General features: G+C 45.7%; 1 protein-coding gene and 1 long non-coding RNA gene across 6 annotated transcripts in view; one reads left to right on the top strand and one right to left on the bottom strand.

Annotated features, from left to right (window-relative positions):
• Positions 1 to 21409, bottom strand: part of LOC128697559 (tyrosine aminotransferase) — a 260897-nt gene that overhangs the window by 51938 nt on the left and 187550 nt on the right. For all 5 annotated transcript variants that reach the window (XM_070094076.1, XM_070094075.1, XM_070094077.1 and 2 more), the window contains 4 exons: positions 12961 to 13065; positions 7435 to 7505; positions 5802 to 5960; positions 1630 to 1821 (listed from right to left, as the gene is read on the bottom strand). In XM_070094076.1, coding sequence (XP_069950177.1) covers positions 1630 to 1821; positions 5802 to 5960; positions 7435 to 7505; positions 12961 to 13065 — 527 coding nt within the window. The remainder of the gene's footprint in view (positions 1 to 1629; positions 1822 to 5801; positions 5961 to 7434; positions 7506 to 12960; positions 13066 to 21409) is intronic.
• Positions 5970 to 6882, top strand: LOC128697554 (uncharacterized). The gene is made up of 3 exons (XR_008408324.1): positions 5970 to 6630; positions 6754 to 6784; positions 6846 to 6882. It is a non-coding gene; the product is annotated as an uncharacterized lncRNA (long non-coding RNA).

Below are 21409 nucleotides of genomic sequence, written 5' to 3'. Positions count from 1 at the left end.
TGTGACCAGGTGTGGACGTATCAGTGGTTCATTACTTTGTAATTTGTTCATGACTGTAACCATGTATAGGAGTGAGGCTGATTCATTACCTCTGTAACTTGCCATGATTGTGACCAGATCTACCTGGAGTTCATTACCTTTGTAACTAGTTCAGCTATCATAACTTTGGGGTCCAGTCCCTGGACCCATTATGTACCTTTGTAATCTTTTGACTACCGCCACAGGATGGGTATGGGGTGCATAATAAGGATATTAAACTAACCTACTTACTGCTAGGTTAGCAAGGACATTGTCTAAGGTGACTAATACCCAGGTACCTATTTATTGCTAGGTGAAAAGGTGGCAGCAGGTGTAAGTAGACTTGACAATACGTCTCGCTCCCATGCAAGAATCGAACCCGGGCCCATTTGGGTATAAGCCGAATCCCCGCCACCCATCGTCAGACACCAATCGTCTCACCTTCACCTGAGAAAGTGAAGAGAAAGTGGCAGCCTCCACCGCCACTTGCTACGAATCACCCCATGCGGGTTTAGCGCCACGCAAAAAAAAAATCTGACTTATTCTGTCAGCTGTCCATTACCCAATTAACATTTTTGTAATATTCGCGGGAAAGCTCTAAACCCGTAAGAGTCACAGTGAGGAATTATAAATCGAATTTGCATATAATATTTTTTTCTGAAATGGGACATTTCACACAAAAAAAGGACAAATAGAATAAGACAAACGAAAATTTGTGTATGCAATAATTTCGCAAAGATCATTCTGAACCTAACGAAAAAATATATTTCATTGTTTGTTATCAAATTAATGTAAACTTATCTAAAATATATTTAGCTGGATTAGGCGAAATTAAATTAGGTAAGTTTTTTAAGGTTCTTTTGGTACAAAATTATTAATGTTTACGTTAACATAAATGAAAAAAATATATATCTTTAAACGTATAAGAGAAAAGTTTAGAAGAGACTACTTGCTAATTCACCAATTTTTCCTATTCGGCACACGACACCGACACACACACACACACACACACACACACACACACACACACACACACACACACACACACACACACACACACAAACATACACAAGCACACACACACACACGCACACATACACACACACACAAACATACACACATATATATATATATATATATATATATATATATATATATATATATATATATATATATATATATATATATATATACAAAACAACCATTGTGAAAGAACAGAGAAATTCCAAACGTTTTCGTGACTACTGACATTATCAAGGAACAATGTTCCTTGATAATGTCAGTAGTCACGAAAACGTTTGGAATTTCTCTGTTCTTTCACAGTGGTTGTTTTGCATATTTTGAAATCACCTGTTTACTGTGATCTTATTGCATATATATATATATATATATATATATATATATATATATATATATATATATATATATATATATATATATGTGTGTGTGTGTGTGTGTGTGTGTGTGTGTGTGTGTGTGTGTGTGTGTGTGTAGGTGTGTAGGTGTGTGTGTGTGTGTATATATATATATTACCAGTAACAATAAAAATAACGAAACACGTTTAAAGAAATATTTAGGGTTAAACGTAACGAAAAACACTGAAGCACTCACGAAATGTTCATAGATCTCGTCAGCGATGATGGGCACCTTGTTCCTGCTGGCCACCTGCAGGATGTCCCTCTGGTGCTGAGTACTGAAGACAGAACCACAGGGGTTGGACGGGTTGTTGACCACGATGGCTGCAGTGTTCTCATCAATCATGTCTTCCAGCATCACCAAGTCCGCCTCCCAGTTCTTCTCCGGCTGCCACACACAAATTAGTTAAAAGTGTTAACGTGTAGCCCGCACTTAGGAAGCTTATAGCGAGGTTTCGCTCCGTTTTAGACCATTATCAAGGTGCGTTATTGTCGGGGTATGAGGTATGGGAATACCCACAAGTTGCATTTAATGAAGATACACAAGAAGAGGCTAGAAAACTGAAGACGCACACACGCGCGCGCACACACACACACACACACACACACACACACACACACACACACACACACACACACACACACACACACACACACACACACACACACACACACACACATATATATATATATATATATATATATATATATATATATATATATATATATATCATAGGTAGTAGGTTGGTAGACAGCAACCGCCCAGGGAGGTACTACCGTCCTGTCAAGTGAGTTTAAAACAGAAGCCTGTAATTGTTTTACATGATGATAGGATTGCTGGTGTCTTTTTTCTGTCTCATAAACATGCAAGATTTCAGGTACGTCTTGCTACTTCTACTTACACTTAGGTCACACTACACATACATAATACAAGCATGTATATGCACACCCCTCTGGGTTTTCTTCTATTTTCTTACTAGTTCTTGTTCTTGTTTATTTCTTTTTACCTCCATGGGGAAGTGGAACAGAATTCTTCCTCCGTAAGCCATGCGTGTTGTAAGAGGCGACTAAAATGCCGGGAGCAAGGGGCTAGTAACCCCATCTCCGGTATACGTATATTACTAAATTTAAAAAGATAAACTTTTTTTTTTTTAGGTCACTGCCTCGGTGGGATCCGGCCAGTTTGTTGAATACACACACATTTCGTAAACACAGTGAGAATTACTTTATATTTCAGTTTTATTTTTTGTCAAAAGAAAAAGCAGGCGAATAATTTGGCCAGTCGTGGAGACAAGAACTGTAAACACATATATTGACTCTGTGGAAGTCTTGCCCCAGTTAGACCCGGGTTGTCCTCCAAGTATGACAACATCCTTAACACACAACCTCACTCTCTGAGTGTTTATCTAGTTCCACACACCTGCTGGTTTATGTTGCTCACACGCACCTGCTGGTTTATGTTGCTCACACGCACTTGCTGGTTTATGTTGCTCACACGCACCTGCTGGTTTATGTTGCTCACACGCACCTGCTGGTTTATGTTGCTCACACGTATCTGTTGGTTTATGTTGCTCACACGCACCTGCTGGTTTACGTTGCTCACACGCACCTGCTGGTTTATGTTGCTCACACGCACCTGCTGGTTTATGTTGCTCACACACACCTGCTGGTTTATGTTGCTCACACGAACCTGCTGGTTTATGTTGCTCACACACACCTGCTGGTTTATGTTGCTCACACGCACCTGCTGGTTTATGTTGCTCACATCTACTGGTTTATGTTGCTCACACGCACCTGCTGGTTTATGTTGCTCACACGCACCTGCTAGTTTACGTTGCTCACACGCACCTGCTGGTTTATGTTGCTCACACGCACCTGCTGGTTTATGTTGCTCACACACACCTGCTGGTTTATGTTGCTCACACGCACCTGCTGGTTTATGTTGCTCACACGCACCTGCTGGTTTATGTTGCTCACACGCACCTGCTGGTTTATGTTGCTCACATCTACTGGTTTATGTTGCTCACACGCACCTGCTGGTTTATGTTGCTCACATCTACTGGTTTATGTTGCTCACACGCACCTGCTGGTTTATGTTGCTCACACGCACCTGCTGGTTTATGTTGCTCACACGCACCTGCTGGTTTATGTTGCTCACACGCACCTGCTGGTTTATGTTGCTCACACGCACCTGCTGGTTTATGTTGCTCACACGCACCTGCTGGTTTATGTTGCTCACACGCACCTGCTGGTTTATATTACTCACACACGTGCTGGTTTACGTTGCTCACACACACCTGCTGGTTTACGTTGCTCACACACCTGCTGGTTTACGTTGCTCACACACCTGCTGGTTTACGTTGCTCACACACCTGCTGGTTTATGTTGCTCACACGCACCTGCTGGTTTATATTACTCACACACCTGCTGGTTTATATTACTCACACACCTGCTGGTTTACGTTGCTCACACGCACCTGCTGGTTTATATTACTCACACACCTGCTGGTTTATGTTGCTCACACACACCTGCTGGTTTACGTTGCTCACACGCACCTGCTGGTTTATATTACTCACACACCTGCTGGTTTATGTTGCTCACACACACCTGCTGGTTTATGTTGCTCACACACACCTGCTGGTTTATGTTGCTCACACGCACCTGCTGGTTTATATTACTCACACACCTGCTGGTTTATATTACTCACACACCTGCTGGTTTACGTTGCTCACACGCACCTGCTGGTTTATATTACTCACACACCTGCTGGTTTATGTTGCTCACACACACCTGCTGGTTTATGTTGCTCACACACACCTGCTGGTTTATGTTGCTCACACGCACCTGCTGGTTTATGTTGCTCACACACACCTGCTGGTTTATGTTGCTCACACACACCTGCTGGTTTATGTTGCTCACACGCACCTGCTGGTTTATGTTGCTCACACGCACCTGCTGGTTTATGTTGCTCACACGCACCTGCTGGTTTATGTTGCTCACACACACCTGCTGGTTTATGTTGCTCACACACACCTGCTGGTTTATGTTGCTCACACACACCTGCTGGTTTATGTTGCTCACACGCACCTGCTGGTTTATGTTGCTCACACGCACCTGCTGGTTTATGTTGCTCACACACACCTGCTGGTTTATGTTGCTCACACACACCTGCTGGTTTATGTTGCTCACACGCACCTGCTGGTTTATGTTGCTCACACACACCTACTGGTTTATGTTGCTCACACACACCTGCTGGTTTATGTTACTCACACGCACCTGCTGGTTTATGTTGCTCACACGCACCTGCTGGTTTATGTTGCTCACACGCACCTGCTGGTTTATGTTGCTCACACACACCTGCTGGTTTATGTTGCTCACACACACCTGCTGGTTTATGTTGCTCACACACACCTGCTGGTTTATGTTGCTCACACACACCTGCTGGTTTATGTTGCTCACACACACCTGCTGGTTTATGTTGCTCACACGCACCTGCTGGTTTATGTTGCTCACACGCACCTGCTGGTTTATGTTGCTCACACACACCTGCTGGTTTATGTTGCTCACACGCACCTGCTGGTTTATGTTGCTTACACGCACCTGCTGGTTTATATTACTCACACACCTGCTGGTTTATATTACTCACACACCTGCTGGTTTATGTTGCTCACACGCACCTGCTGGTTTATATTACTCACACACCTGCTGGTTTATGTTGCTCACACGCACCTGCTGGTTTATATTGCTCACACGCACCTGCTGGTTTATGTTGCTCACATCTACTGGTTTATGTTGCTCATACGCACCTGCTGGTTTATATTGCTCACACGCACCTGCTGGTTTATATTGCTCACACGTATCTGTTGGTTTATGTTGCTCATACACACCTGCTGGTTTATATTGCTCACACGTATCTGTTGGTTTATGTTGCTCATACGCACCTGCTAGTTTGTATTGTCCACACTCCATTTGGTTTATATTGCCTACAGACACTTGCTGGTTTATATTGCCTACACACACCTGCTGGTTTATATTGTCTACACACACCTACTGGTTTATATTATCTATACACCTGCTGGTTTATATTGTCTACACACCTGCTGGTTTATATTGTCTACACACACCTGCTGGTTTATATTGTCTACACACCTACTGGTTTATATTGTCTACACACCTGCTGGTTTATATTGTCTACACACACCTGCTGGTTTATATTGTCTACACACACCTGCTGGTTTATATTGTCTACACACCTGCTGGTTTATATTGTCTACACACACCTGCTGGTTTATCTCACCTTCATTCTAGTTTATCCCTCAAACACCCTCTAGTCCATCTTCAGTCAAGAGTGTCACTATTTAGACTCACCAGGAGATCATAGTGCTTGGTGCTGATGGAGAGTCCTTCAGCTAGCGTCTTGTAGATGGGGAATCCTGGTCGAGGCACCAGAATATTCTGGCCAGGGGAGCAGAGAGCTGTGATGCAGAGGTCGAGGGCGCAGGAACAGCCTGAGCACAGCACGATGTCCTGTGGGAAACACACACGAATACTGTGATAACCTCTGTTGACGTTATTTTTTTTTTATTTATGCGATTGAACTATATGTTAAGAGTTGTTATCCGACCTCAGGTGTTTTCGAGGTCTTGGTCTATCTATGCTTGTATATCTAAGGATGCTGTTATTCTCTCTCAGCTCTTCTCAGTGTATCTCTAAGGTATGATAGCATCAAGGATGCTGTCATCTTATCTAAACTCCTCTCAAAGCCCATACCTATCTAAAGTATGCAGTTACCCTGACTGCTTAACACCCAGGTACCTAATTACTGCTGGGTGAAGTGTGACAGTAGTGAGGTGAAGTATTTACTCAACACCATCAACTAGGCGTTTGTGTTAGGGCAGTTTACTAGGAGAATAAACTAGCTACACTAGTGTTATGAGACCAGTGGTTACGTCAGAGGTGGTTGACGTCGGAGATGCACGAAATGACGTACATTATTGATGACGCCGCTGGTATCTAGAAGGTCATTAAAGGTCACTCCCCCCTCACTGTCTGGCAAGGACTACATCACACAGGTAGTGGGGTGGGGTACACAACGTAACACAGGTAGTGGGGTGGGGTACACAACGTAACACAGGTATTGGAGTGGATATGGACGACGTAACACGGGTAATGGAGTGAAAATTACCATGAAACACAGGTGGGGGTGGAATATGAACCACGTTACACAGGTGGGGGTGGAGGATGAACCATGTTACACAGGTGGGGGTGGAGGATGAACCATGTTACACAGGTGGGGTGGAGGATGAACCATGTTACACAGGTGGGGGTGGAAGATGAACCACGTTACACAGGTGGGGTGGAGGATGAACCATGTTACACAGGTGGGGGTGGAGGATGAACCACGTTACACAGGTGGGATGGAAGATAAACCACATTACACAGGTGGGGGTGGAAGATGAACCACGTTACACAGGTGGGATGGGAGATAAACCACATTACACAGGTGGGGGTGAGAAATGAACCACATTACACAGGTGGGGGTGGAAGATGAGCCACATTACACAGGTGGGGGTGGAAGATGAGCCACATTGCACAGGTGGGGGTGTACTAGGGGGTCTCTCAACAAGACTGTATAGAGCTCTACATAGAGCTAAAGTACTATGTACAGCTTTATAAAGCTCTGCACATAGCTTTATACACCTTTTTACACGGCGTATATTTTTTTCGTTATGTGGCGATATTCAGGTTTGATGCGAGGGAAGGGAGGGGTTAAATCTAGCTCACTTTCTCAGATCATTGAATCTCCACTAAAAGTTAGGTACAACTGAAAAGTTGAGAGAGAGAAAGATGGATGGATCATACTGGAGTTACTTCTTGGCTAAGGCCAGAGATGAAAGATGAGGACCTTTCTTTGGAAAACAGAAGGACGGTAGGAAGCTGGTAAGTGCAGGAACACGACAGCTGGTGTCAGGGAATGTTGTGTGTGTGTGTGTGTACCCACCTTAGCTTCCAGCTCAGCAACACCTGGCACAGAACAGTATCTGGCGACAGCCTCTCTCGCCTCCACATAACCTGCAAGCAAATGCCATATCACAAACATGTGTGGAAGGAAGAGCTTGGGACACCAGTTATGTGAGGGAAAAGTTCAATAGATAGGAGTAGCGAGGGAGTGTATAGTAACAATAGTTTCATTGCCGGCTACTTGTTAAGGTAGGTTAAGTCCTGCTCCGGCTATTCCCCCCCCCTTTTTTTCCCCTCCCCGAAAGTGATAGTTTGATTGCCGGCTGCTTGTTAAGGTAGGGTCAGTCTAGCTCCCGCTATCCCTTCCCCTCCCTCTTCCCCCCCCCCGAAAGGTGACGTGTGGGGCTCCGGTAAAACAGTAAATCACTTGACTCACAGCTCCCAACACTACTGTAAGTACACGCCTGATCATATTTTAGTGGACTTATTGGTTGAAAGCTTCACTTTTGACCAATAATTAACTTAGTCCTTTCAGTCTTGATAGGTTAAAATGTTGTAATAATCACCACATCTTTTAGGTATTGTACTTACCATGGAGAGTGATTTCTTAAGCAGTGGGTAATCTGTCTCTCTTTACAGCTTGAAATGACAGAGAGGGTCACCTGCTAATCAACGAGTAGAATTGAAGGAGACGGACTAACGTTCTGAGACGTCCCAAATTGTTGATCCACTTACCTGTTTGTGTATGCAAGTAGCAGGATATAACCCCTCATCATTGCAGTGGAAAAAAACCTGCTTTCCTGTCATCTGGACGGATTATTGACGGCTAGAAAATCTGTGAAGAACGAGCAGGTGGGTTGTCGTCAACACCTGCGACCCCCCCTCCCCCCCCTCCCCCCCTCCCCCCAACATCAGCAACGGCTACGATTTCAACAACACGCAGTGTCACCAACACCAGACACCCACGTTTTATATAGATATATTAGCGTTGAATTCAGTTATCATTTATATTTTTCATTTTTCATTTTCTTTAATGTAGGATTAATATTTCATATTTAAGTGTTTTATATTTTCTATATAATAAAGTGTTTATGTTTGTCTGTTATTATTTCTTTTTCTATTCATTAATTTTCCTGAGGAGGAGCCAGCCTTGGTAATACTGACTGAAGTTGTTACAGGGCTGAGTAAGTCTCCACAAGTTACATATCTTTACTGCAAAACATTTCGCCGACACACTAGACCTCCAGTCGAATACAGAGTTGACGAATATGGAAAAAGAAGACAGAGTGGAGATGGAGTGATCAATCCATCATCATCCTTCAGGTTGTAGTCGTTTGAGGTGGTCAGATTAACTCATCTTTTGTATATAGTTCTACTGTCTTCCAAATTATATCCTGGAATTTGTATTGATAAAACCACTGGATGGCGAAACGTCTACAGTAAAGATACCCAGATGTTGCACATGTGTCTTAATCTTCATTTTGTCGGTATTGTATACCATTGTGAAGTTTGATACCGTCGTTATAAGGCTTTTCTTCTAATTATTTTTTTTTTGGGGGGGTGGGTGAGACGTGTAGTGTGGGGTGTGTTGTGATGCCCAGATGCAGCACACTGGATGCGCGAGGTGCGTCCTACAGTAAAGTTTAATGGCAGGAGTAGCGGCACTGTAGTGAAAGCGAGGCCTCGCTTCTGTGTGTGCCACCTGTTAGATAACCAGCTGTCCAGGTGGTGCGAAGGGAGGTGGTTTCCAGGTGGTGCATGGGGGGTGTAGCTGTAGTTACTAGTTGTCATATGCACTTGTCGATAGACACTTGGCCTGGAGGTGGTTTTTTGTGAGTGTACTCGCCTAATTGTAGTTGCAGGGTTCGAGTTATAGCTCCTGGTCCCGCCCTTTCATTGGTCGTATGTGTGTGTGTGTGTAATAAGTTATCACTGTGTCGGTAATGGAACATTATTATTTCATGTAAAGTAAAAGGACACAACTGCAACTAATGTGACATTTTATTGTGGCAACGTTTCGCTCTCCAGGAGGTTTGTCAAGCTTTTTCTTATGTTAACATAAGAACATAGTATGGTAAGCAGCAACCTTAAACCAAGACAGCAATGCCTAAGCATACGTAATAAGGTAAACAGATTACTGGGATTTATATCAAGCGAATGTCATTTAAGGGTCTTCAATCTTTCTTCATACGGAAGATTTCTAATGCAATGAATTAATTTTGTCATTCATCGCTGAATGTTTTCTAATGAATTTATATCCATTCTGTAAAATGGAGACCAGAACTGAGCTGCATAACCTAGGTGAGACCTTACTAATGATGTATAAAGCTGTAATATAACCGCTGGACTTCTGTTGCTTACATTTCTTGATATAAATCCCAGTAATCTATTTGCCTTATTACGTACGCTTAGGCATTGCTGTCTTGTACAAAAATGGTATACAATACCGATAAGATGAACACTGAGACACATGTGCAACATCTGGGTATCTTTATTGTAGACGTTTCGCCATCCAGTGGCTTTATCAATACAGATTCTACGACATAATTTGAAGACAGTAGAACTATATACAAAAAATGAGGTAATCAGTCTCTTAGTCTTGGAGTTGGTGTGAAGATCACCGTAGTCGTGAAGATTCTTCTCGACTACGGTGCTCTAAACACCGTGGTCATTGAAGGTTGCTGTTGTTTAAGGTTGCTGCTTACCATAACTCCCCGAGTCCTTTTTGCATTCTGTACGGCTAAATTCAACATTAAGCTGTGATGAATGGTTTTGAAAAGTTTCTCAATTATTAAGCTGGTAGGTGCTAGGGTTATGAAAATTCTCGAGCAGAGCTTTACATTTATCTACATTGAACTGTCTTGACTACAGAGACGCTTAGAGGTAGGTAGTTGCATGACGCAAACATCGGCCGGATCTGGGCGCCAGGGAGGTGGTGGATGATACCCAGCAACAGGAAGGTCACAACTCTTCTCAAGGAGTAGTTGTATTGGCAGCAGCTTCCGCCCAGCAGCCCAAAACGAACGAATCCAGGAGTAGTCCGTGAAGAGAGTTGGATCTTGTGTCATGGTTGCCAATATCCGTCTTCTCAGTGGGGTACCTTGCAGCCGGTGCAGAATCGTGGCTACTTTGCCACGATTCTGCACCGGGCCTCAAATCTGAGACATACTATGTTGGTCCAAATGGTACGTATGTATAATGTTCGCCAAGACCAGGGCCCTGGCACGGGTCTTAATCTTGAGATGACCCGTCTCTGGCTCCTGAAGGAGAATTGATTCTTCACTGTTGCAGCATATAAGCGTTTGGAATTTCACTATTCTTTCAAGCACTGTTCCAGACAGTTCAGCTAGTGTGCCTCATAAGCGACCGAAGTTACTCCATCTCAGCTGTTTCCTGAGCTGGGGACTGGGCTCTGTCCTCTCTGATAATCTGCGGATTCATGGCATCCACTGCTTCCTGCTCTGTCAGTAAGCACACCCTCAGGAGTGTGCTGACCATCTGCCAGAACATGCTCTGTTGTTCCGTGGAGGTGATTGTGTTGCAGATAATATCCGTGAATGCCTTGATGAGTGTTAAGAGATCCTCTCTGTTGAGGGCCTGCGTTGTCGGTGGGTTCGAAGCAGTGGACATTATCTGGGCTGTCGTAATCTGTGGGGACTGCTGAGGGTTGTATTTCTTCACTGTGCACACCGTGGGCTGTTGCTGTATGCCAGGTTGTGTACCTGGCATCTGCTGGTGAGGTGCAGCCACAGCCTATGTGCATAGTGGTTGTGTCTGGCAAGGAGGCCGGTGGGGGCTCTTGTAGTGTCGTCTGCTGATTGCGTTGCCCAGATGTTTCCTGTTGGCGCCGCTTGTTCCTCATGTTTTTGTTTCTTCGTTGCGGTAGTGGGGGAGGATGCTCCTGTTCATGTCGCCTGGTTGAGTTTTCAAGGGTCGGAAATTCCTGGGCATTGAGTTGGGATGATTGATGAGAGTTCTGCAGTATGGCAGGATTCTCTGCACCCATCGTCTGCTGAGGGTGATGCTCTGCCGTAGCCTGCTGTCTCGTTGTTGGCGTCTTCCAGGCCTCACGAATTCTAGTGAGCCTCTCAGGGCATCGAGGGTTCCAGGCATGGTGTTTCTGCCTGCAATTCGGGCATCGTGGAGTGGGTGGCGATGCATTCTTCAGCTTGGTGATGCATTCCTCGGTAGGGTGGGGCTGGCTGCAGACACCGCAGATTACTTTGTTCGGACAGAGTGCACCCAGGTGTCCGTAACGCTGGCACTTGAAACAGCGAACTGGTTCTGCCGTGAAGGTCCTGACATCGTACCTGCCCCAAGAACCAAGGTCCAGCTGGAATGGCAGCGGTCCTACATGCTGAATGAGGACCTGCCGGGTTGGTGCATTGCCTGCCGATTTTGCCTTGAGATGCTGAGCTGACACGACACTGGGGTGAGCTGCTACTGCCTCGATGGGCATCATCAGCGGGTATCGCATCACTACACCCTTGGTGACCTTCTGCCGAGAATCCAGTTCCTCCAGGGTGAAGGAGCGGTCTGTCTCCATGACTTTCTTCAAGGTGATATGCATTTCCATGTTGATAGGAGTCAGTATTGGTTCTCCCCTCAGGTTGAACCATATCTTGAACCTCAGTTTGTGCCGTGTTTCCAGGTGCGTAACCACGCCATAGTGGGTTTTGTGTTCCCCATAAGCCTTTACCTTAAATCTGGAAGGTGATTTGAGCTGGTTTACCTGCTCCTTGGAGGGACGGCGTGTCTTACTGTTCACATTAATCCATCCTTCCGTATTCTCTGGCTGCATGGTTAGGCTTGTCAGAACTGGAGACTTTTCCTCTGATGACACGGAGTGGTCTTGCAACTTCTTCGCTAGGATTGCGCCCCACATTTCTAAATCCGAGTCGTCCATTTCTAAATCCGAGTCATCCGTCGTGTCCCTGGAACATCGTGACCTCTTCCTTTCGGCAGAAGCCATGTGTCTGTCCACGTGGTGCTGGACTGTGATGCTGAAGTGTGCTGTTCTGCTCTGCTAATGTAATCTATGCGTCTGCTGCCTTGGCACTGATGATCTCTATGTCCAAATGGTACAGCACAGGAGTGGCTTATATACTGTAGTTAGGCGAGGCGAAGCAGGAGGCGGGGTCATAGTGGAACCATCCATTCCTACACGAGTGATGGACTGAACACATCGATTCCAGGTTGAGGGACTGATTACCTCAAACTCCTCCTCTCCTTATACCTTCCTGCTTTGTATTGGACTGATGAAGCCACTGTGTGGCGAAACGTTTCTTCAATAAAAATTCCCTATGTTGCGTATGTGTCTCAGTTCTTCACCTTGTCGGTTTTCAAAACTATTCATCACAGTTTGCCTACAATTGAGTTTAGGCTTAAAAGCTATGGCTCGGGTAGCATAAAATATAGGTTGACAAAGCTCTTGGAGAGCGAAACTATGCTAAAATAAAATCTTACAGTAGTTTCATTTGTGTCGTTTTTACCTACATACTGTCAGTAAGTCTACCAACTTTATTACACATGTCTAATTTTTCACCTTTTGATGTCGTCGACTCACCTGTGCTTGGTGCGTATCCGTTGAATTTGCCGCTCTGGATGGCTGTAACTACGGCGTCTGTGATCTCCTTAGCTGGTTTCAGGTTTCCGAACACGGTGGGATCCCCTGAGCAAAGACACGAAAGGACAGGTCAGACATAAACAAAGATAAACGTCTACAATGAAGATGCCCAGATGTGGCACACGCTTCTAATTTTCATCTTGTCGGTATTGTCTTTAAATATACATTATACTAATAGCCGTAGTGCTAGGAATAAGATGGACGAGTTGGGATTAGTTGCTAGTGCAGGTAACATTGATGTATTTGCCTTAACTGAGACTTGTGCAAGAATGGCATATAATACCGACAATATGAAATTAAGACACATGTGCAAGATCTGGGTATCTTTGTTGTACATAGTTCTACTATCTTATGGAATTTGTATTGATAAAGCCACTGGATGGCGAAACGTCTACAATAAAGATACCCAGATGTTACACATGTGTCTTAATTTCAACTTGTTGGTATTATATACCATTCTTGCACAACTTGTCAGACACTGCAACATCATGGAATCTTGATTCTGAGGACATGTACATAACCTTCACGACTACGACAACTACTACTACATCTAACCCATCTCTTTGGGAAGGACCTACTTCCACTGGGGAATCCCGCCTACCAGTGACTATGCCCTCGTCTGCTACACCTGACGTTACTATATAAGCGCCAGGCCCCTTGCTTCTGCTAGTGTCCATAGTTAGGAGTACATATGGTGTTGTCGCTTATGAGATGCACCAGTTGAACTGACCAGAAGAGTGCTTGAGCAGCATACGTCGCATCACTGTAGAAACCTTTCTCCCTCGGGAGCCAGAGACGGGTCATCGCAAGATTGAGACCCGTGCCAGGACTACATTCTTGGCGAACATTATACATACGCTTCTGCTTCAGAATCTCCACGACTACGGTGCTCTTCGCACCTACTCGAAGGTTGAGAGACTGATTACCTCATCTTCTGTATATAGTCCTACTGTCTTCAATAAAGATACACAGACCTTCTTCAATCAACCTGAGGTGAGGTGCCCTCCCACCAGACCTTCTTCAATCAACCTGGGGTGAGGTGCCCTCCCACCAGACCTTCTTCAAACAACCTGGGGTGAGGTGCCCTCCCACCAGGCCTTCAAACAACCTCGTGGGTGGTGCCCTCCCACCAGACCTTCTTCAAACAACCTGGAGAGATGTAAAGTAAAAGGACACAAGTGCAACTAATGTGACATTTTATTGTGGTAACGTTTCGCTCTCCAGGAGCTTTATCAACCCATTACAAACAATATATGCATGTATAATGTTCGCCAAGACCGTAGTCCTGGCACGGGTCTCAATCTTGCGATGACCCGTCTCTGGCTCCCGAAGGAGAAAGGTTTCTACAATGATGCGACGTATGCTGCTCAAGCACTCTTCAGGTCAGTTCAACTGGTGCATCTCATAAGCGACAACACCATATGTACTCCTAACTATGGACACTAGCGAGGAGGAGGATATGTCGTTATCACAGGTAACAGCTTGTCTGATTCGTTGACCCCATGGTACACTAGTGTGGCCGCAGTCATCTCTGGGTCCTCTTCGGGAGGGAATATCACTCCTAGTTGCCTGCGGAGTGTCTCAGTAACTTCGCACTCCAGAAGATAGTGTGTTAGGGGCCGCTGGACAACGTGCTGACAGTACTGGCACATCTCCTCCTCAGCCTTGTCCTCCATCATCTTGGCTGTGGGAAAGCCCAAACGAAGCCGATGGATGGCGGTACACTGCGCTCTGGACCAGCTTCTATCATATGGAGGGTGTTCTCCCTGAGTCGCTGCTCGGTACCACTGTTGAGATGGGGTATCACCTAAGACCTCCCCCATAAGTTTCATGGCTCTGGCAGCCACCAGTTTGGTCTGTCGTAGGCTGATTGGGACAGTAATCCCAACATGTGGATAGTCTGTTGCTGCCTTGGCTGCATCATCTGCCGCCTCATTTCCCCGGATGCCAGCATGGCTGGGGATCCAGTTCAAAGTCGATCTGTTACCCTGAACTTCTAAGTCAGCCAAGGAAGGAAGCCAGGCCTCAGATCTGAGACATACTGTGTTGGTCCAGATGGGGGCACCAAGCATAGTTCTTATCGCCTGGTTTTGTACGACCTCCACCCTTTGCCTGCTCTGCGGGAAGAGATGAACTAAAGCCGGTGCACCGTAGTCAATGAGCGAGCGTATAGCTTGTATATAGTACAAGCGAAGTACATCTTTGCTTGCCCCTGCACGGTGCCTCATGGCTCTCATGGCGTTGAGTCTGAGTAGAGCACGTGACCTGACATACTCGGCCTGTTTCTGAAAGGTCAGCTTTTTATCAATGTAGATTCCCAAGTACAGGTAGGGGCATGTCCACTAAAGTTCTATATCCTGAATACGTAATCTATTCACAGGATCTGGTCCCTTGAACATCATTGCAAGAGATTTCTCGGCCGAGATCTTGAGGCCTAGTTCCTTGCAAGACTGCATAATTAGGTCCAAAGCTCTCTGAGCCTGTCGTTCTAAATTGCCTTTCCCATTCACTACTAGCGCAAGATCATCAGCATAGCTGAGGAGCTGTGTACCACTATTAAAGGGAAGGCTCACAAGTTCCTGCATAAGGATGTTAAACAGGGTAGGACTGAGCACACCTCCTTGTGGCGTACCGTTTTCCAGGGTTTTAAAGGAAGAGCAGTGTCCCTGAAAGCTGACACGGGCCTGCCTGCCCCTAAGGTAGGACTCTATCCAGGCCAGGAGGCGTCCTTTGATTCCCTTCCGAGCTAGTATTGCCAGAATTGCTGTGGGGCTGGCTAGCTCAAATGCCTTCTCAAGGTCGAGGTAAACGACGATACTAGGTTTTTTGTTGCTATCAGCAATCTGGCTTAGTAGAGTGGTTATGCACTCTGCTGTTCCCACTCCTTTGGTGAAGCCAAATATGTGATGATGAGAGGGACCAAGTTTCCATGGGAGGCGGTTTAACACCATCCTCTCAGCAGTCTTGGCTAAGCAGCTGGTCAGCGATATGGGTCTCGTACTGTCTGGGTCCTTGGGCTTTGGAATTGGTACGATTGTAGCTTTCTTCCAAGCTGCTGGGAGTGTCCTGGCCCTCCACGACTTGTTAATGACGTCTAGTATGGCCTCCCATCCACTCTGCCCAGCCCGTGCAATCATGGAGTACGTCACACCATCGATGCCCGGGGCAGTGTCACCTGTGTTCTTAATGGCAGATCGGAGTTCCAAGTCCGTGAGGTCTACATCAGTCACATCTTCCGACTCACATGCAGCTTGTATCGTTAGCTGGCGCTGTGGCAGAAGATCCGTCTGTATATTCCGGATGTCCTGTGGGAGCTGAGTGGAGGCTCCCCTGGAAGTGAAAAGCTCCACTAGTTTCTCAGCTTCCTGGGATGGGTTCGGGTGTGCTGGTGGCCTCGGCTTGCTCTTGCCAGTTGCTATGTTGAGCTTGCCCCATATCTCAGATAAGGTAGTGTGATACCCGAATGTTGAGCACCACTCCAGCCATTTCTCAGTTTTTACTCTGAGAGAGATTCTGCGGGCATGCTGCACAATGGCTCTCAGAGTATTCCTGTTCTCTACCGTAGGGTTACGCCTGTATAGCTTCCTAAAAGAGTTGATGCGGTGGTTCTGCTCCCGCACCTCGTCGTTGTAGAACCACCAGTCTCTTTTGTGATTGCGTCCTGCGGACTTCTTTGGAATTGTGCACTCTGCTGCCTGGATGAGAACAGTGATTAGCTCCTGTTCAGCCGTATCACAGTCTTCAGATAGAGTATGTGGACCACCAGTTATGAAGATAATCCTGGAACACCTTCCAGTTGGCCCTCTTTACGTCCCATCTAGGAGGCAGCACAACTGTGGGAGGCCTGTTGATGTTGAAGGTGGTGATCACTGCAAAGTGGTCACTGACAAGGTGAGGATGAGTTTCCCATGTGGCTCCTGCTGCGAGTTGTCTTGACCCGAAGGTAAGGTCGAGGCAGCCACCCAACAGGTGTGTGGGGTCTCCATTGTTTAGCAACTTTACCTCTGGAATATCGTGTAGGAGCATTGCTATATGTCTGCCAGCAGCATTGGTTGCTGAGTGAGAGTGCAGAATAGGGTGATGTGCGTTGAAATCTCCACCCACAATAATACACTCAGTGCGTGCTAGTGCGAGGAGCTCTGCAATGTCGAGGGTGTGTCTTGGGTTCTTGTAGATGTTATAGATGGTAATGGGCGCCCCAGGTATGTGCACAAGGATGGCCTGTACCTCGACATCCTCCCCACAGTCCACAGGGTTAGCTATAACCTCGTGAGGCATTGTATTGGATACAAATACAGCTGTGCCTCTGCAGTGAATGCCCAGGTCCATGTGCCGAAAATACCCAGCAAAACCGGGTAGTCTTGGGCACATAGTCGGGACAGTCAGAGTTTCTTGTAGCAAGACGATGTCAACCCGATCCCGAATTACTGCCTCCAGCAAGAGGTGCTGTTTGCCCCTCAGGTCCTGAATGTTCCATTGTAGGACCTTGAGGGTGTGATTTGGTACCGAGGTTATTCCATCGCTGTTGTTTCCTGAGCTGGAGACTGAGTCCTGCCCACTCTGAGAACCTGCAAATTCATGGCATCCACTGTCTCCTCTTCGGTCAGAAAGCACACTCTCAGGAGAGTACTGACCATCTGCCGGAATGCGCTCTGTTGTTCCGTGGAGTTGATTGTGTTACAAATAAGATCCGTGAACACCTTGATGAGTGCTACGAGATCCTCCCTGGTGAGGGCCTGCTTTGGAGATGGGTTCGAAACAGTGGATATTATCTGGGCTGCTGTGGTCTGTAGGGACTGCTGAGGGTTGGATTTCTTTATTGTATGCACTGTGGTCTGTTGCTGTATACCAGGTTGAGTAGCCGGGATCTGCTGGTGAGGTGCCAGTTGAGTCTGCAAAGCTCCTGTGCCGGGTAAGGAGTGCCTGCGTTGTCGTGCTATGGCTGGTGGGGGCTCGTTTAGTGCAGCCTGCTGATCGCATTGACCTGATGCACCCTGTTGACGCCTCCTGTTCCTCTTGTTTCTGTTTCTTCGTTGAGGTAGGGGTGCAGGAGGTTCTTGACCTTGACGCCTGGTTGAGGCTTCTAGGGTTGGAAATTCCTGGGCATTGACTTGGTTTAGCTGCTGAGAGATCTGCGGTATGGCAGGGTTCTCTGCACCCATCGTTTGATGATCCGTCATAGCCTGTTGCCGAGTTTTTGGCGTCTTCCAGACTTCTTGAATTCTGGCGAGCCTCTCGGGGCATCGAGGATTCCAGACATGGTGTTTCTGCCTGCAGTTCGGGCATTGTGGAGTGGGTGGCGATGCATTTTTCAGCTTGGTGATGCATTCCTCGGTAGGGTGGTGCTGGCTGCAGACACCACAGATTACTCTGTTCGGACAGAGTGCACCCAGGTGTCCATAACGCTGACACTTGAAACAGCGAACTGGTTCTGCTTTGAAGGTCCTGACATCGTACCTGCCCCAAGAACAGAGGTCCAGCTGGGATGGCAGTGGTCCTACATGCTGAATGAGAACCTGTCGGGTTGGTGCGTTGCCTGCCGTCTTTGCCTTGAGACGTTGAGCTGACACCACACTGGGGTGAGCTGCTACTGCCTCGATGGGCATCATCAGCGGGTATCGCATCACTACACCCTTGGTGATCTTCTGCCGAGAGTCCAGTTCCTCCAGGGTGAATGAGCGATCTGTCTCCATGACTCTCTTCAAGGTGGTATACATTTCCTTGTTGAGAGGAGTCAATATTGGTTCTCCTCTCAAGTTGAACCATATCTTGAACTTCAGGTTGTGTCGTGATTCCAGGTATGAAACAACCCCATAGTGGGTTCTGTGGTCCCCATAAGACTTCACCTTGAATTTGCCAGGTCGGTTGAGCTGGTTTGCCTGCTCCTTGGACGGACGGTGCTTCTTCTTCTTGTCCACAGTCTTCCACCCCTCTTGGTTTTCGGGGGGTGCGGTGTTTATTTCCGCACCTGTTTCTATTGTCACTGGCTCCATGGTTGGGACTGTCAGATCTGCTATAATGTGAGCAGGATCTTCCTCTTCCTCTCGCAACTTCTTCGCTAGAATTTCGCCCCACATTTCCAAATCTGAGTCCTCCGTCGTGTTCATGGAGCATCGTGGCCTCTTCTTTTCGGCAGAAGCCATGTGCCTATCTTGTGATAAGGTAGTGAACTCCGTGAACTGAGAGTGTGTCAATGGATTGTCGTAATACGAGTCTTCCTGAATGTGATCAAACAATACATGGACACAGAGGGTATATAAAGGCTCAGAGTGAGGTGCAATACTAGTGAGGTATCATTTCGATGTTCACTAGTGGTAGTAGTAGTAGTGGTGGTGACAAAAATAATATGGTAGAGCAATTAATTCGTGAAAGTTAAGACACATGTGCAACATCTGGATATCTTTATTGTAGTAGACGTTTCGCCATCCAGTGGCTTTATCAATACAGATTCTAGGACATAATAGGAAGACAGTAGAACTATATACAAAAGATGAGGTAATCAGTCCCTCGGCCTTGGAGTTAGTGTTCACAGCATCGTGGTGGAGGAGAATCTTGAGCAAAGACAAGAAGACTGGCGGTTATATACGCGTCAGTGGATAGGGACGGGCAGCAGACGAGGGCAAAGTCACTGGTAGGCGGAATTCCCCAGTGGAAGTAGGTCCTTCCCAAAGAGATGGGTTAGTTGCAGCAGCCGTGAAGGTCTTGTAGATGTCCTCTGAACCAAGATTCCATGATGTTGCAGTGTCTGACAAGTTGTGCAAGAAAGGTATAAAATACCGACAATATGAAAGTTAAGACACATGTGCAACATCTGGATATCTTTATTGTAGTAGACGTTTCGCCATCCAGTGGTTTTATCAATACAGATTCTAGGACATAATAGGAAGACAGTAGAACTAGTTCTACTGTCTTCCTATTATGTACATCACCCTTGAAGTCGTAGAATTCTACGACTTAAAGGGTGATGGACTGATTACATCGTCTTCACATCTCTACTGTTCCTGCCTACTTTCTGTATTCGACTGAAGAAGCCTACTGTGTAGGCGAAACGTTTCGGAATGAAGTTGCCTAACTGTTGCCTATGTGTCTTACCTACCAACGCTTAAGCATTGCTGTCTTGGTTTAAGGTTGCTGCTTACCATAACCCCCAAGTCCTTTTCGCAATCTGTATGGCTAAGTTCTACATTATTTAACTTGTAAGTGCTAGGGTTATGGACACTCCCGACCTTCAGAACCTTGCATTTATCTACATTGAACTGCATCTGCCACTTTTCTGACCAAGAATAGAGTTTGTCTAAATCTTTCTGAAGTTCCCTAACATCTACGTTTGAATCAATTATCCTACCTATCTTTGTGTCATCGGCGAATTTGCTCATATCACTAGTAACATCCTCATCAAGATCATTGATATATATTATAAACAACAACGGGCCCAAGGCTGACCCCTGTGGAACGCCACTTGTTACCGATCCCCCACTCGGATTTAACCCCATTTATGGACACTCTCTGCTTCCTGTCTGTGAGCCATGACTCTATCCACGAAAGCAATTTTGCCCCAATGCCATGAGCTGCCACTTTCTTTAACAGTCTTTTGTGCGGAACTCTATCAAATGCCTTACTAAAATCTAAGTAAATAATATCAAATTCTTTATCGTGGTCAACAGCCTCAAAAGCTTTACTGAAGAAAGTTAATAAATTAGTTAGACAAGACCGGCCTCTTGTGAATCCATGCTGAGTATCATTAATCAAGCTACGCTTATCGAGATGGCTTCTTATAATCTCAGCTATAGTTGACTCTAGTAATTTGCCTACAATTGAGGTCAGGCTTATTGGGCGGTAATTTGACGGTAACGACTTGTCCCCTGTTTTAAAAATAGGAATTACATTAGCCATCTTCCACATATCAGACACTACACCTGTTTGAAGAGATAAATTAAAAATGTTAGTTAATGGTTCACAGAGTTCCATTTTGCATTCCTTAAGAACCCTTGAAAAAACCTCATCAGGACCCAGTGACTTATTTTGCTTCAGTCGGTCTATCTGCTTCACAACCATTTCACTAGTGACTGTGATGTTACATAATTTATCTTCTGGCCCACTATAAAAATTAATTACTGGAATATTATTAGTGTCTTCCTGTGTAAAAACCGAGAGAAAATAATTATTTAAAATCGAGCACATTTCATTCTCTTTGTCAGTAAGATGCCCATAATTATTTTTAAGGGGACCTGTCTTATCTCTGACTTTTGTTCTATATACCTGGAAAAAACTTTTTGGGTTAGTTTTAGAATCCCTAGCAACTTTAACTTCATAGTCCCTTTTAGCTTTTCTTATCCCCTTTTTAATGTCCCTCTTAATGTCAGTATACTGATTCATAAGATGACCCTCA

Source organism: Cherax quadricarinatus, chromosome 44 (genome assembly GCF_038502225.1).
Source record: "Cherax quadricarinatus isolate ZL_2023a chromosome 44, ASM3850222v1, whole genome shotgun sequence".
Lineage (NCBI taxonomy): Eukaryota > Metazoa > Arthropoda > Malacostraca > Decapoda > Parastacidae > Cherax > Cherax quadricarinatus.
The sequence above is the reverse complement of the archived record's forward strand: the minus strand, read 5'-3'. Positions and strand labels throughout refer to the sequence as shown.